At 43.8% G+C, this 16,854-nt stretch overlaps 1 protein-coding gene across 2 annotated transcripts in view; it reads left to right on the forward strand.

Moving 5' to 3' along the window:
• The window catches only part of Myo16 (myosin XVI), a 490,479-nt gene that overhangs the window by 84,565 nt on the left and 389,060 nt on the right, over nucleotides 1-16,854 (forward strand). The window contains exon 1 of one of the 2 annotated variants that reach the window (XM_029531821.1): nucleotides 13,160-13,761. The exons of the other annotated variant lie outside the window; for it this stretch is intronic. Within the exon in view, the coding sequence (XP_029387681.1) occupies nucleotides 13,734-13,761 (28 nt within the window). The 5' untranslated portion in view covers nucleotides 13,160-13,733. Of the gene's footprint in view, nucleotides 1-13,159; nucleotides 13,762-16,854 lie in introns of those variants that run through there. 2 annotated transcript variants of the gene reach the window in all.

Raw genomic sequence — 16,854 nt, forward strand, 5'->3', positions numbered from 1 at the left:
TGCATTTACAAATAGCATCCAATATAGTAAATTACTTATAAAAACTTTCAATCAAAGAAACACAAATTTTGTACCTGTAAAGCAAGAAAGTACTGTTGAAGAAGTTAAGGAAATCCTAAACAACCCAAGCACTCCTTATTCATGGATTGAATGGCTGCCTGTTCATAGAGGGCAGTGGTCCCGGGTCTGATCCACAGAACAAGTGCAATCTCTCTTAAGGATGCAGCTGGTAGTTTGTTTGTTTGTTTGTTTGTTCTGTAGAAATTGATGAGCTGAGCTTAAATAAATATCTAAGTATAAACTGTCCACGCTAGGCAAGGCAACTATAAAAAGAAAAGAAAAACAAAGGAACAAGATGTCACAATTCCAAAACTGCTACAAAGCCACAGTAAGTCAAGACAGTGTGGCACCAGCTTTAGACTAGATACAAATTAATGGAGAATAAGAGACGGTCCAGAAATAACCCATCAGTTATGGTCAGTCAGCAGTTCTCGAGAGGCTCCAAAACTGTTCAACGGGGGAAGAAGAGTCTTTGAAACAATGAGTCCTGGGAAAGCAGGAGACCGTGCACACAGGAATGAAGGCCTCACGCCAGACAGGCTGCCTGGGACAGATCATGGAACTAAAGTGCTAGAGCCACCTGGGTCTTCCTGTACAGGGGAGCACATCTCTGCAATCTGGGATTTGGCAAAGAATATCTGACACCATCAGGAGAGACACAAATGAACACTGACCCATCTAACTGTGTCATAAACCAAAAGAATTTGAACCCCAGTGCTGATGGGATTGTAGTAAAATGGTACACCCGCTTTGGAAGGAGTTTATCAGCTCTGCAACATGTTAAATGTAAAGTTATTGTAGGACCCAAAATGTCGTCTCCGGAGGATCAAGGTCGCATATTCCCGTTCAGAAGCATGCACAGCAACATTCACAGCAGCCTTCAGTATATTCACGATAGCCAAGCAGATCAGAGTTAGAAGCCAAAAGCATGGAAGCAGCACCAATGCTCACACATTAAAAGAAATAGCAAAATATAGCACACCCATAAACTCTCATATCACCTTAAAGAGAAATGGCATTGATTCCAGTCGCAAAGTGGATGAAACACAGAAAATTTGGTCTGGAAAAGTCAAAATGCAAGCAGCCATACAGGGAAAGACTCCTGTCCATCATGAGCCAGAGCTTGGGAATCCAAAGATACTGAAGCAGATGGAAGAATGCAGCAGCAGTAGTGTCCCAGCTGCTGATTGTACACAGCCTCGTCCAGTCCATTCCAGTGGGGGAGCACACGAGCTTTAGTCCTGGCTGTCTTGCTTTGCAAGGAAAAATGCTCCATTTTGGTCTTCCTTGCTCAGTTCCAAGACATCCTCTGAGTTGTAAAATGTAACTGCTCTGTCTTCTTGTTCCTTGGTTGTGAGTGTGCTTGCTCTTTAGCTGCTGGTGTGAATGGCTGCCCACCTTCCTCCAAGACAGTTCCCTGAAGATGCAATCCATGCACTTAACAAAAAATACTTGAGTCAATTTTATTCTATAGCACTAGCTGGCCTGCAACTGATGATGTAGACCGGGCTGGCCTTGAACTCAGAATGACCTGCCTGCCTCTACCTCCCAAGCTCTGTAGTTTAGGTGTGCCCTAGTATGACCAGCAAAGCACATATTTTAATCATCGCATCCAAGTCAGCTTTAGAAGCAGTTTTGCACGCAGTGGTCCTTCAGGAGCCACATAAGTTGAGTTATAACTTCAACTGAAGGTTGTGTATGTGATTAGTATTGAAAATGAAGGTTGTTCATTCCCTGAGTTTTATGTCTAAGTAACAAAACTAGTTTGTCATCACTTGGAACAGCATGTGTGTGCTGAACACAGTGTGACCAAGTCTGTCCTAGACATTTCCAGTAAAGCTCTCTGCTGCGTGCTTGGTCACCGAGGAAACAGGAGGGCACTGTCTGTGTTGTGTTGTTAGCCTCTCTTATCCATCGGTGATGAGTCCTGGGAGGATCAGGTTCTCACTCTCTTTACCCTGTGAGGTTATCTGTCCAGGACCTAATGTCATTACTTCCTACTCAAAACTCAAAGCAGACTCAGCTTCATGATAGTTTAAGAATTTCTTATTCCCTTGAGGAAGTTTTCCAGATTCATCAAGAACTCAAGCAAGAGAAGCAGCAGACAGAAGGGAGGTGTTCGGGTCTGGTCATCATGTTCATTACGTCCAAACAGCATGTGCTAAAGAACAAGATGGGAAGCAAGGAAGAGTGCTGTGTAGAGTGGACCTGTTAAGAAAACTTGACCTAAGCCATTTGCTGAGTAGGAAACCTTGTGCTAGGATGTGAAGGGTTAATGATGACTTGTCTGTGTACAAAGATTGGTGGAGAACAAATTCCCAAAACTAAAATGATACACAGTAGCATCCTGTGAAAAGATGAAGTTCATTGAGAAGTGTAAAAGCCCCTTCCTCCCTCTCTACCTTGGTCTTTGCCATGTGTCGGGTTGGTATGCCTGTGTGATCTCCACCTTGGGATTGAGTTATTGATTTTTGCTGACACACTCCCTACCCACAGCTTAAGTACCTGTCACAGCATTCATAGCTGTAGCATCTGTGAACTGTTGATTCAAAACATCCATCAACTATGCTGACTTCCCCCTTAAGAGCAGTGGAAACTCAAAGAACTCACCCTTGCAATGCTTGTCTGTCTGTGAGAAGCAACATCAACCCTCCCTATGCAAGCTCAACTCTTCCCTCTCTACTCCCTTGCCCAGCAACTCTCTTCCTTCCATTTGTCTCTCACAGCAGTTTGAATGAACCTTATCCACTTTTTGGTTACCTAGAGCATAGATTCTCAGGATCACAATTATGGAAGACCTATAAGACCTCATTGTGCTAGGCCTACCTCAGAGACTGGTGCACCATTGATGTGTGTCCATGGACCACAGGGACTCAGGCATTCTCTGTTGCTAATTCTCCTTTTCCTTTTACACATCCTCTAGATTTAGGCGAGATGATGTTTTCAGCAAGGCCCCTCCAGACCCTAGGCATGGAAAGAGTTGTTCATGTGTTAGCCTTTGAGCATAGCTTTCCTATTGCAGTTCCTGTCGTTTTCTTGTTGTTAATGCTTAAGCATTTTCCTTGAGTCTAAAGCCGTTGAGGGAGGTGGCTCTGAGTTTTGCTGTGCTGTGGTTGTAATTCTGTGCATAGCACTCTGTCTCGTGGGACACGTTCTTAAAAGAACATAAAAGGAAATCAAGAAAACATTTCCAGGATCTCCAGCAGTTTCTCCAACACTACAGAGATGCAGCAGAGTACTGTGTGCATCCATCACAGTGGCAGATGGAGATCCTTCGGAGACCCCGGGACAAGGTTTTCTAAGCCCCTGTTACTCACGCTTTATTCTATCATGCATCTATCCTGCATGCTGTCTAGACTCACCATACCTAAAGAACAATTTGGTGTCTTTCCCAGCTTCCTCCTCTTACACTGTGAGCTAGTGGATGACCTCATCCCATCTGAACCTCTTCAAAACTCAGTCACCAGACTATCACAGTGATGGTTCCTACTGCGGCAAAACACCATGAACAAAGCAGGTTGGGGAAGAAAGGGTTTACTCTATCTTACAACTCTCAGGTCTGCTTCATCATTGAGGGAAGTCAGGGAAGAAACTCAAAATAGGATCCTGGAGTCAGGATCTAGAGAGGCCACAGAGTAGTGCTGTTAACTGGCTAACCCTCATGGTTCACTAGGCCTGCATTCTTACTCAATTCAGGGCCACCTTCCCAGGGCTAGCCCTACGCACAGCAGGCTGGGGCTTCTCCCATCAATCAAGAATAAAGAGAATGCCCAACAGGCTTGCCTGCAGGCCAAAGTGGTGGGAGCATTTTCTCAACTGAGGTTTCTCTTTTCAGAAGCGCCGACCACAAGGTGACAACTAACCAAGATACGTACTTTCTCTTTTCTGTTCTCACAACACATCTCATTCCCCCCCCTATCATGGGAATCTCAAAGCCATCATTTGGTGAGAATCCATTCAGTTCACCGCATCTTCAGCACCGGGATGGTTTCAAGCCTACATCATTCATCTTCAGCTTGAACTAAAATGAGAGCTTTCATGTTGCTTCCTTGCTGGTTACCTCACCTCAAGATGATCATCCATGATCTCCACCATCATACTGATAGGCAATACCCATCTGCTACAAGAAATGTCCTCATATTTCAGACAGGGGGCCCGTTGACAGTCTGTGGACCCCTTGCATACTTTGTAGGTATGCCCCCGGAAAGCTGGTCTAGTAGTAAAGTCCTAGACTACACAGATAGTGCCATTCATGGTCAAACCCTGGCTTCTCCAAAACTCCAGTTTAGCTGTTTCTTGTGGGCCATGAAGATGTTCAAGAATCCCTGTGGATGTGTAGTACCCTTGCTAGGATACCACTGCCAACAGTAGTGCTTTCTCCCTCCTCTGCTGTGCCTGCGTCACAGAGATGTGTGCATCAATTCAACTCTTCCATTGGCCATATGAATTATAGTAGCCAATTTATCATTCCTGAAAATTTCTGTCTCCATGTATGTGCCTCCGTGAGTGCATAAGAGAATGTGTGAGAAACGAATTCCCTCAAGCTACCTATCTCTCACATCTTTGAGAATTTTTCTCCATCGGTGCTACTATATGAGGATATCACATTTTATAATACAAAAATTAATTCATGTTGCTTGGTCAGGAACGTGCCATCCAAGCACAGGTATATGGAGTCCCATCTCAAGAGACTGTATTATAAAAGCCATAGCTGTGGCACATACCTATAATCCCAGTGCTGGGTAAGACAGGAGCATCTCTAGAGTTTCTGGGCCTGGAAGTCTAGGTCAACTCATGACCACCATGTTCAGTGGGAGACCCTGCCTCCCAGAATAAGATGATGATCAGCTGAGGAAGAGGACCCTTGACAACATTTGGTGTAGATGCTTGCACACACACACACACACACACACACACACACACACACACACACACACACAAAGCATACCAAAACAGCACTATATACACTGCAGGAATGTGGCAGCACAGCTCAACAAATCTCAATCTTATATACTCTAGTTCTCACGCCCAAGATCAAAAGGCAAGACCTTTTCTTTGTTCTTGGAGCTTCCCTCATGATGACTTTTTAAAAATGCCAATAATCTATATTTTTTTTCTACTAGCATAAATCTTGAACTTCACGCGGGTGAACAAGGTCATAAATGTAACACTCTCAGAATATCTCCCCTCAGGTCCCTGTAAGAGTTTTAAGTCAGGGGAGATTTTCTTCACAGCCATTACAGTTATTCTCCTTTGAAACACTTAATTAACACCTGCAAGTGGGGTTTGAAGATACGTATCTGTGGCCTCCATGGAGGTGTGGGAGAAGTGAATCTAATACAAACAGCTTAGACGTAATTGTTAATGGTCATAGCAATATTCTGAAAAAATTATTACTGTTGAACTATTAGGTAGAGGTCAAACCCCATCTTTCTGCACACATTAGAGTCCCATACATAAACTTTGCTGTTGTTTCCTTACTGAGTCTTACTTCCTGTCTATAAGTCTTCTTGTTGCTGTTGCTTGAGATGGGATCTCAGTGTGAAAGCTCTGGCTAGCCCGGAAATCTGTGTGTAGACAAGAGTGACCTAAAACAGACACCCTTCTTCTTCTGCCTTCCAGGCCGAGTTTAAAGGTGGTCAGTACTGTGCGGAGCCCATTTGTAAGTCTTCTATTAACACTTCCTTTCTCTCTATATTCATGACGGCCTGGCTCTCCATGTTGCGATGTTCAAGGTAGGCTGGGTCAGCTTCACTGTCCACTCTGATGGACACTCGAAGGTGGCAGAGTAAACATCACAATATCGGCACTTCACTGGCATTTCAGAAGAAGCCCACATGATGCATACATTCATTGTGTATATGTAAGCATGTGTATACATGTATGTATGCACATGTATACATATGTGTATACATGTGTGCATGTATGTATGTATGCATGTGTATATGCATGTATATATGCATGTGTGTATACATGTATGTATGCATGTGTGTATGCATGTGTGTATGCATGTTTGTAATTTAGGATATAAAACCAGGATCAGCAAATGATAAGCAGAAGAAAGGAACAGGAAGGAGACAGATGTCTGTCTTCCTTCCACCCTCGAAACCTGATTGTCCTACTGTCTATGGCCATCTTCTTTCCTGCATCTTTTCTGTATCCATGTTTTTGTCTTGTCTCTCTGTACTTGTGTATAATAGGAAGGATTGGGGTTCAACAGGCATGGTCAGGCAAGGGGGGGGTAAACAAGAAAAGAAGGCAATAATGAACCTTGCAGACAGAAGTGGATGTCAGCCGTTATAGCACAGGAGGCATGTAATATCCAAAAGTCACTTTAAAAACGGTGTTAGCCACTGAGGGGATGCGGGAATCCTCCTAGGACAGCGTGGCCCCTGTGATGGGAACTTCATGGCGATCTGGTCTTGCTCTTCCATGCCTGAATAATCACACCTGTTGCTTGGTCTTCGAGCTTCACTTCCTCCTTCATTACAAACGAAAGAGCAATGGTGGTTTCCGTATCACTCTATTATGAGGATTAGCTGAGTGGATACTTAAGATGTGGTTGTAAAAATGCCGGCACATTGGAATTGCTCCTCATTTATGGCATACAGTGAGGCTTACCTGGTGCAGGCAGAATTAACACATGACTATGGTTTATCTCTAAACTTGTGAAAACATCTCAAGCTTTAAGTAGGGAGGGAAAGAGGTGCGGAGGAGTGGGTAGGGGAGCAGAGGGAGGAGAAAGTCGGACTGAGTAGAGGGAGACAGGGAAAACACAAAGCCCAGGTCATGGGTCAGGAGTTGGAAAACAGCATCCCTGCCTTGCTTTAGTACAGTCTACCCCTTCCAGAGCAGTGCCTTGAGACCCAGATGCTGCCCTGTGTGGGTGCTGCGATTGAGCCTCGGAAGATCCATGGCATCAGAAGACTGCAAGACTTTGGAGGCATCTGGCACATCAGTCTACCCACTGAGGTGGGAGGAGAGAGGGAGAGGCGGGGAGAGGAGGCAGAGGGAGACAGATATTCTCAGGTCTAATCAGCTTTGGAAGACAGTGCTTCACGTCTCAAGGTAAAACACCATCTTGTCTTCCAAGGCTGGTTTTCCATATGATCAATCAAAGCTCCCTGACCTACCAACCCCACAACATAGACAGAAAGAACCATGGCACATATGGAGCATTAAGTCACACTAAGTACTAATCCCACCACTAAATTCTAAGGACTATGACCCCACCAGTAAGTACTAAGGGCTAATCTGAAAAGCTTTGCACTTTGAGAAAACAGTTAAACATCATTTGCAAATTCAGATGATCCCTGCTACATTTCTTTTTCCTTCAGGTCCTTAAAAATGTTGTTACATTTTGGGGACCCCTTAGAGCTCACACTTCATCCAGGGTAGCCCATGGGGGAATCTGCTGCTGGGGAACTCATTTAGAAGTTAAACTCACCCTCAATCTCCCTGTGAGTAAGTTGAAGGAGACTTTCTGCCCAGTCAGGTAAGCTAGGTCTGCTTGCTTCATGGCCATTCCCACAATAAAGAGGAACTTTCTTCCTCACCTCTCTTCTCCTTTGCTCTTGACAGCTACAAATCCCATGGGACCAAGTGTCCCATCATCGTCCTTTAATAAAACACCCCAAGGCCCCCAGTAGCATACCCTAGAGAAGGTTGGCCCCATCAGGTTCTTTGTAGCTCTTTCCCTGTGACCTGGTTGTTCAGTGATAGTTTACACTTTCCTGGAAATAAGGACAACTCAAGGTTTTAGCTTCAAATAATCTCTAGCAAGAAAAAGGCTTCCATGTGATACCAAGAAACATGCAAAGCACTGTACTGAACACTGAATTGATTGGTCCAAGGGAAAAATAAATAAATACAGGATTGCTGGAATCCTGAGATGCACTTAAGCTAAGTGCATGTGTAGGTTAAATGGGCTTAATATAAATCGGAAGGATTTGTAGAAATTGAATAAGTAAATTTGTGTGTATGTAGGCAAGCGCATGGTTATTAAAATTAAAACTAATAAAAAAGGCATCACTAGCCAGGTACAGTGGCATGCATCTTTGATTCCAGAACCTGGAAACAAAGATAGGAACAGTTGAGGCTAGCCAAGTTCCCACAGTGAGTGTGTGTGTGTGTGTGTGTGTGTGTGTGTAAACATGTGTATATATTTGTATATTATATGTGTGTGTTTATAAATAAACAGACATGTATATTCTATAGTTAAATATCTATTGGTTGAGAAACATGAACACATTTCTATATGCAACTACTTCAAAATCTATTTTATCTTCTTTTAGGAAAATTTGTATTATTTTCAGTAAATAGACTACTGTGGTTTTGGGGGGCTTTGGCTGTATTATTTTTTGTTTTGTTTTGTTTTCTTTTGTTTTGTTTTTCAGAATGAGTGAAGAGGCAGAGAACATCCAGTGGCGCTTTGCTTGGCCACATGGTACACAAGCGTATGCGTGCACACACAGGCACCAATACTAGTGCCACTCCTCTCTAACTCACTGCAGCAAATGTGGGGTCAATTCAAACTTTAGTGAGAGGGAAGGTGGGGCGTTCCTCTTGGTTCGTGCTAACACACATGCTACGGTGATTTCCAAGTTTGTTTTGACATTTAAGTGGGGGGAAGAAAAGGCCTTACAAGTGTTTTGCCTAGATACTAGAGAAGATGCAAAACATTTCATTTCCATTCGAGGAAAAAGACTGGAGAGGCGTGTGGATGATCAGATGTCCAGAATGAGCAAAAAGAACATATAGCAAGTATCTGGGGCTCCCATGTCCTCACCAAAGCACACATATAACCTGTGTTGCTTCTTCAGGAGCAACCACGAGCCTTGACTAAAGTCATGATTACAGACAAGCTCAGGACCTCATCCAACCAGGAGCCTTTGATGCTGGTTGAACATGCATTTCCCAGATATCTCGGTAATGGTGGTGTTCAACAGGCTTGTTGCATGTCCCTAAGTTTCTTTATCGATGTGTGAAGCCACAGTCTGTTTCTGGAGTTGAGACAAGATGTACCTGTCCCAGAGTTTGGGTTCACAATATGCCAGTTGTGTGCATATGTGGTGGCGATAGTGGTATAGCCTGCTGAATTAGAGATTTTTCCTGTTCCTTAGACAAAAGAAACTTAAGAGAGGAAGGGATTTCTTAGCTTGGGGATGAGATGCTGTAATCCATCATGGTGGGAAGGGCCTGGTGGCAACATTGATTAGCTGTGTCAGCAGAGGCCTGAGACAGTTTTGTAGATATCGAGCAGCAGAGAATGGAACACTGGTCTTCAGTTTGCCTCCTTTTTCCTTTCATTCCACATGTTGGTGACATTGCCACTCAAAGTGGGTCTTCCCTCCTCAGTTAAACTACTCTCTGGAAATGCTTTTATAGACATTTGCAGCTGTGTCTCCTAGGTTTATCTACACCATGCCAAGATAATAATGAAGTTGACCATCACACTGACTAAGCACACACTTTTTAATGGTGGTGATTATTAAGGGCTTCTGTCTTTAATTCCATCGTTGAATATTATGTGAAAATCCATGAACTGTTAGATTAGAAACTGTCTATCAAAAGGCTGGAAAACTGGCTCCCATCTTGTGGGCGTGGACCTTGGATTGTATGTAGAACTGAAATGGCGTGTCTGGGTTGTACATAGAACTGTAATGGCGTGTCTGGATTGTATGTGGAACTGTAATGGCGTGTCTGGATTGTACGTAGAACTGTAATGGCGTGTCTGGATTGTATGTGGAACTGTAATGGCGTGTCTGGATTATACATGGAACTGTAATGGCGTGTCTGATCTGGGACAGAGTAAGTACTGCTCCTGAGCAAGTTTATATTGTTGAGCGCTTGTCAGGCTTTTGTTTAAGTTGGGGAATAATCTAGCTTACTTGAAAATTGTCTGGTGTGCAATAATGAGTACATTTAAAAGAAAAGAAAAACAACCAGAATGTGTTTGTATAAGAAATAGTGTGAACAGCAAGCATGTTTGATGCATAACAAATGAATAGTGCTTTTTCAAATATTCTTGATATCTTCACAACAACAATAGGGTGTCGTAAAAATGCTGCAGAATAATAAAATAACTGTTTTATTAGTTGTAAAGTTTCCTGGCAATGGAAAACAACTCCTCCTTCCAAAGGCATGTATTTAATGCTGTGCTTAATGACCAATTCCACGTCGTAAATGAGTTTCTAGGAAATGTATCCATTCCGGTCTCAGCTCTGCCTTACCGCTACCATCAAATCTGATATTGTCCCTAAAAGATGTGATTCAAAGAGCTATGATGTGGGCTGTGCAATCCCTACCAGAGCTGGGTTTCATAGGAAAGATGCATTTCAAGAAATGTAATAAAATTTAAATCATCCTTTGTTCCATTTTATGAAAGTTAATGGGGTCCAATCTATGTTCCCACCATATTCACACTTGAATAAGGAACGAGTGCTTGTTTGTTAATGATAGGAAAATAAAAATATATCTCCTTTTGGCTGTACATGTTCTCATAGGTTTATAAAATGAGCACAAAGTTTAAAAGTCAAATGTAAGACAACTCCCCCCCCCCAGGGCGTGTGAAAGTGAAATGTACACACAGCTCAAACACAGGTCATGCTCAGTTCATGTACATGTCATGTATGGTTTGTGTTCAGGTCCTGTATGGTACAGTTCTTATACACACAGCTCATACAGGTGAAGGAGAGTGAAGCTTCTTCACACAGTGTGTATTCATCTCTGTGTGAAGGATCTTCACACTGTGTGTGTTCATCTCTCTGTGAAGGATCTTCACACTATGTGTATTCATCTCTGTGTGAAGTATCTTCACACTGTGTGTGTTCATCTCTGTGTGAAGCACCTTCACACTGTGTGTATTCATCACTGGGTGAAGCATCTTCACACTGTGTGAGTTCATCTCTGTTTCCTCAGAGTGGCTGGGTTTCTCCTCCACACAGTTTCCAGGCCCTTATCCCCCGTTCTGCTCTTTTCCATGCACTGTGGTGCACTAGAGTTGTGTGAATCTGCATTCCACCAATGATCACCTGGAGGGCAGGGACATGCTCTGGTCAGATTTCTGGGTTTAAGTTATTTAAACTAGATCACCAGGAACTAGTCAATCATCACACTTTCAGTAACATCTTCTTGGACTTATCCTATTCATTTTAAGGAGTGAACCATGTACCGTAGAACTAGGTTGTCAGAAGATGCAGGCTGATTGTGTGCATTCAGAAGCTCGCAAATACAGACACTAGAAATTCATGTACAGGGAGGGACGCAGTCCATTGTCTACCTGTCACTGTGTTAAAACGGGAGGTGGGCTATTTGAGTGGCAGAATGCCCCCCTAAAGAGATGGAGACTTGCACTGACTTAAGAGGTAGGAGCCTTGCACTTGACGGTCAATAAGAGGTATGCACAGTTGTCTACTGACTTACTGGGACATTGAAAATAACCCAAAGAATGTTTTAAAATAAGCTAAGTTACCCTTAACTATAAATACTGCATTTACGGCCTTTTAAAGACATATTTTTATTCCTGAAAATCACCTAACCTGTTACAGGTCATGGGTGATAAGAGTGCTATAATTATAGAATGGATGGATAATGAAGAAACTGTTTTTTAAGAGAAAATTTCCTTCCAGATCCTTATGACAGTTAAAGTGTGGACAGGGTCACTTGATGCATAGTAAAACATCTTCCTTCTTGTTAATTCTAGTATGCATTTCCAAAAATCTAACCAATGGTCTTACATCTTATTTCTAAACCATATAGCAGGGATTAGGTACCTCACTTACTATCCATAAATGGGAGGTACGATTCTGTCTAAAATGGAACTCTGGAAAGTGGTAGGATCTGAATCTGAACTTTGATGGGAAATGTGACAGAGTGTGGTTGTGAGCCTGTGCTTTGAAGTGCATCCATGACCCTCACTGTACAGATTTGGCTTTTGTAATCTTACTTAATAAAGACTCCAGATTCACTAAGTTCTATTTATTAGGGGACCCAGGATTTATGCTCCACTACAGAATGGTGTGACCCTGTACTACCTGGTCCATTTTTTACATACTCAATGCTTTCAAATCTGAAACAGATTTTGACTACACTTTCAAAGAAGATTATCATAAAGATACACTACCTTGCCGTCAAGTCTTTACTGTAGGTTGCAGAGTCCCTAGCTAGGGGAGAGTGATCCATGACCTCTTTCCTCTGACAGCACCTTCCAATCAGGGTGCTAGTCAGTCGGGGTGAAGCTTCCAGATGCGTACCAGGTCGATCTCAACATGTGCTATGACATAAGTAGGTGCTGTCTTCAGCAATAGGCTCTTACCCTCAGGTTGTGGAGGGCCACCCATAACATTGACGATACCCTGTAATGGCATTGATCTAAGGGAAACTGTTGACCAATGACCAATGATGCTGGGCTTATCTTTGGTGGCATACGATACCAGTCGGAGTATTGTCCCAAATATTATATGGTAACTCAAATTAAACTGGGGGAGGGAAAGTCAGTATTCTTTAAGGGCGTGACACTGAGTATGTCAACCATACTCCAGGGCAGACCCCATATTAAAGGTAGTTAACCAACACAAACTGGACTCTATTTCTTTTTTTTTTTAAAGAAAGGGCATAAAGTTGAACAGGTGGGGAGTTGGAGGAAGGAGAAAAATACGATCAAAATATGCTGCATGAAATTCTAAAAGAATAAATAAAAAAACATTGTTAAAAATAAAAATGCATTAACTTAAAAAGTAACCACTTACTCATTCTCATTTGTAAGTGACTTACATATGACTCTTTCTGGCTAACTAGCTATTAAAATATGATATTTATCTCCATTGAAATAGAGTCTGGGAGACCATGTGTTTCCTTCTGATTGCAACCCAGGCAAACTTTATTCTCTGGCTTAGGTTGTGCAGTTTAATTCATTGCAATTTGCAGAGGTAGCAAAATCCTAAATTTTAGAGCTGTGCAAATCAACACATTTCTGTGGGTAATTTAAATTTTGCATTCTGCATAGATAACCAAAAGGATCCCTTGTGAGAACGCTTCCTGGCTAGAGGCAGATCAAAGCATCCTCATCCTAAGAGGGGGCTATTTTCAGCTCCTGCTGTCCGTTTAGTATTCCTGAACAGCAACTGGTGGCAACTAAAAATAACGAGCTTGGCCACTAGCTAAGAATTCAGTCCTATGGGGCAGTGCTCCGGGAGCACCGACGAGATCCTGGATGCCTTGTGCAGCATCTCCCTCCTGCCCACTCATCAGTGTAGTCTTCTGCATTTTGAAAGCTATTGAGAAGCCATTAGCAGGCAAGACCGGGAGGGAGAGCCGCACTGCAGCACACCTCCACGCTAGTGGCAGGCTGTAGCCGCACGCACGTGAGCGCCAATTAGAGCGACCCTTCCCAGGACTGTGGCGCTGGAATGTGTCAATCAAGGGCGCCCGGATAGCACGTGCAGCAGCAGTGGCTCAGACCCACCCTGGGGGCTGCTCTGAACTCCAGCGGCTGAATGAAAATGAGCTGATGCTCTTTGCAAGATCATGAAGGGGCGCCTCTGTTCAGTAATGCATTCTGAGGTACACCGTTACCTGAGCGGGGACCCTAAATTATGCATTTCCTGGAGACAACAGTCATAGCTGAAGAGAATGCTGGGACCCACGGCAGGATCCGAGCCTGAGAAGGGACGATGTCTCAGTATCATTTTATCAAGTACTGTAAGTAGGCTCTCTGACCTGTGTGTGTGTTTGTCTCTTGAAGTGTTACCTTGAACATATGCCAGAATTAAGGCAGGTGCTCTGTGGTGTGTGGCATTCAGACAGTTAAAACGCATTGGTGACTGTGAAGGGCAGTTGACAGGCGTGATCCATTTCATGTCAGATTCTAAAATAATTCTCTTTAAATCTAAATGCTGTAGTGTGAAAAATCTTTAAAATGCTGTGGGCTTTTTTTTTTTTTTTTAAGATACACGGGATACCAGAAACAGAGAAAGAAAAGAAATAAATACACAAAAGTTGTTTAAGGATTTCTACACTATTGAGGTATTTGGGGGATGTTTGTACAACTTCCTTGGCTGACGCTGGAGTGATTTCATGATAGATCTCACTCACTCACTCTAGAGTTTCGCTGCTGTGGTATCATTCCGGGCTTTCCTTCCCAGTCTTTCTCGGTTGCCCTTGGCTGGGAACTTTTGCCCTTGTGCTGTTCACCTTGCAGAGAGACTCTGCACCCACGCTCTGCACCAGTGCTCAGATGGTGCAGACCAGCCAGCAGCCAGCAGCTCTTCCCACGGCGTTCCTTAATATTGGGATTGCAGCAGGGGGCTCCCAGCTAGACACTACTTGCACCTAAACCTTCTTTGATAGCCACCAGGACTGAGAGGACATATTGACAGCAAAACTGGCTTGTTGGATAGAATTCTCTTCTCCGATAGCACTTTTGGAAACTTCTGCACGTTAATATCATGATCTTAAAGGGATGGGTGGTGTCGCTGGGGGGGACAGATTTCTGGTAAGATTGTGGGTTTGCTAGCAAGGACACGCCAATGTTAACTAAGCACCTTGTCGAAGGGATGTGGTTTAAATGACTCTTGAGTTTTGTCCTAAAGGAGACTGGGAAAAAACGTGTTTGAGAAGAAAATAGTTGTCTTGGTCTTATTTTTTGTTGGATAATAGACAAGAGAGGGATAGTCCGTGATTCTTAAAACAAAAATGCCTAGTTCAGAGTCCTGGCTTCCAGAGTCAAGAGAGATCACACTGATCAGCCTGGGTATTGGGAAATTAACCCTTTAACTGATGAACCTTGTGAGATTGCAGTATGTTCGAAACGTGGAGTCTTCTTCGGCTTAACCCCCTAAGTCTCCATGTGACTGACCCGGTAACACACATCGTGCAACAACCTGGCTGGGTTTCAGATAGCCACTCACGTTGTACTGCACCGGTAGGGTGCTGTCATGTTCCTGTCTGGCTTTCGCAGAGGGAATTCCCCAAACCCTCTGCATCATCTCAGAGAGCCCTGGCTCAGTTCAGAAGATGATCACACCTCCTCCGTGGGGTGTAGCACACCTCCTCCGGGGGATGTAGGAAACCTCCTCCGGGGGATGTAGCCATGGAGGGTGGGCAGGAGCTCAGTGGGTTGGCATTCTGAAGACCTGGTGGTGGCCAGACATTACGTGAGGCTATGTTCTCCTGCCTCCTCTCACCTCTGTTAAGTGTATGATTGACTAGCACCTCAGACCCTTGATAGAGGCAGTGGATACACGGAATGGAATGCTTCAGGCAAGTCTTACCACTGGACACCGGAAGAGATGAAAGCAGAGTTAATAAATTTAATGAATTAATAATGGCCGTTAATGAAAATGTTTCAAATGCTTGGGGAAAGCGTTCCCAAAGAATTCACCGAAGTAATTAGGAAGTGCTTACATGTGATTCACCCATTTCCCGAGCTATTAACGATAAACTGGGACTGCCCTCCAGTCTCAGCCTCTGCTGGGGACTTTACAAGATGGGTTTCCCAGTGGCTGAAGCCACCAAGGGATGTCTCCCGTCATAGAATCGTGGGTTTTAGAGGCTTTGAAATGACTAGACTACAGAGAGTGGTGAGGAGGTTTTATTGATATGACCACAGTTCACAGTGTAGGTGTTACACTTGATACCTACACACTAACATACCCCTCACCCTCCTCTAAGGCGTCCTGTGCATTCTGTCCCAACTGTGTTCACCTTCAACGCTAAGCTGTGGTGCAAGAAGTGAGCAGATTCCTGGGCAGAAGCAAGAAGTTTTGGCTGCCTTACCTCAATATCTCACATGAGCCCCGTGAGACTTAGGAAGCCATTGGGCAGAGGGTTGGATGGCCAGTCATTCTTGCTCAAGGAGACCCCTCAGTCACCCAAGGGAGTGAGTATTCAGTTTAATGATAAATCATGCCATCTGAAGTGTCTCTCCTCAATCTAAAGGTAGGTTGACTGCTATTTTTAGGAATTACTCTTTCTTTTTTAATGCTTCATTTAGTGAATGCGAGAGATCCTAGTAGTTAAAAGTGTTTATCACTCTTACGGAGATCCCATATTGTCCCTAGCCCCTACATTGAGAGGTTTACACCTGCCTATGCCTCCACCTCCAGGGGATCTGACATCCTCTTCTGGCCTCTGCAGGCACCCGCACTCACTTGCACACACCCACACATAGACATGCATACAACCACAAAATTTAAAAATAAAATAAGTCATAAGAGAAAAACAAAACAGTGTCAGCAGTGTTATGCTTTTACCATCAGAAAAAGAAACAACCTGCCAGGCAGTGTGAGCAGATATTCAGGGAGGTAAATATTTCAAATATTTCTCTCCCTCTGTGTTCTCTTTGACATGAAAACGGATCTCGTTTTGCACACCCAATACAGCTTCCATGTCTAAAAACTACAACAAAATTTTTGTTGTCGTGATAAGAGTCAGCAGGGACGTTTCAGATGACCTCTATGAGAAATGCTGATCGTGAAGGTGCCCGTGGTCGGAAGGGCGCTTCAGACAGATCCACCTTGGGCTGTGCCTCAGGCTTCGGGGTCAGGAGGATGTTCATTGTGCTTAGTCACATGACTGGATTCTGCTGTAAGCAGGAAGGAGAAGCGGATTTGGGGAATACAGAGCCCAGTTTCACTCTAACATGAGTAGCTACCTAGACTCCTGCTGTCTCCTTAACTGAAGGGAGCAGAAGCATGCCCTACGTGCTTCTCCCTTCTCACATCTGGGGCCGAGCTGGCTCCCTGTGGCTTTCTCCTGGTCAGCCCCTTCCTAAGCACCAGGACTCAAGGTGGC

The sequence above is a fragment of the Mus pahari genome, chromosome 19 (assembly GCF_900095145.1).
Source record: "Mus pahari chromosome 19, PAHARI_EIJ_v1.1, whole genome shotgun sequence".
Lineage (NCBI taxonomy): Eukaryota > Metazoa > Chordata > Mammalia > Rodentia > Muridae > Mus > Mus pahari.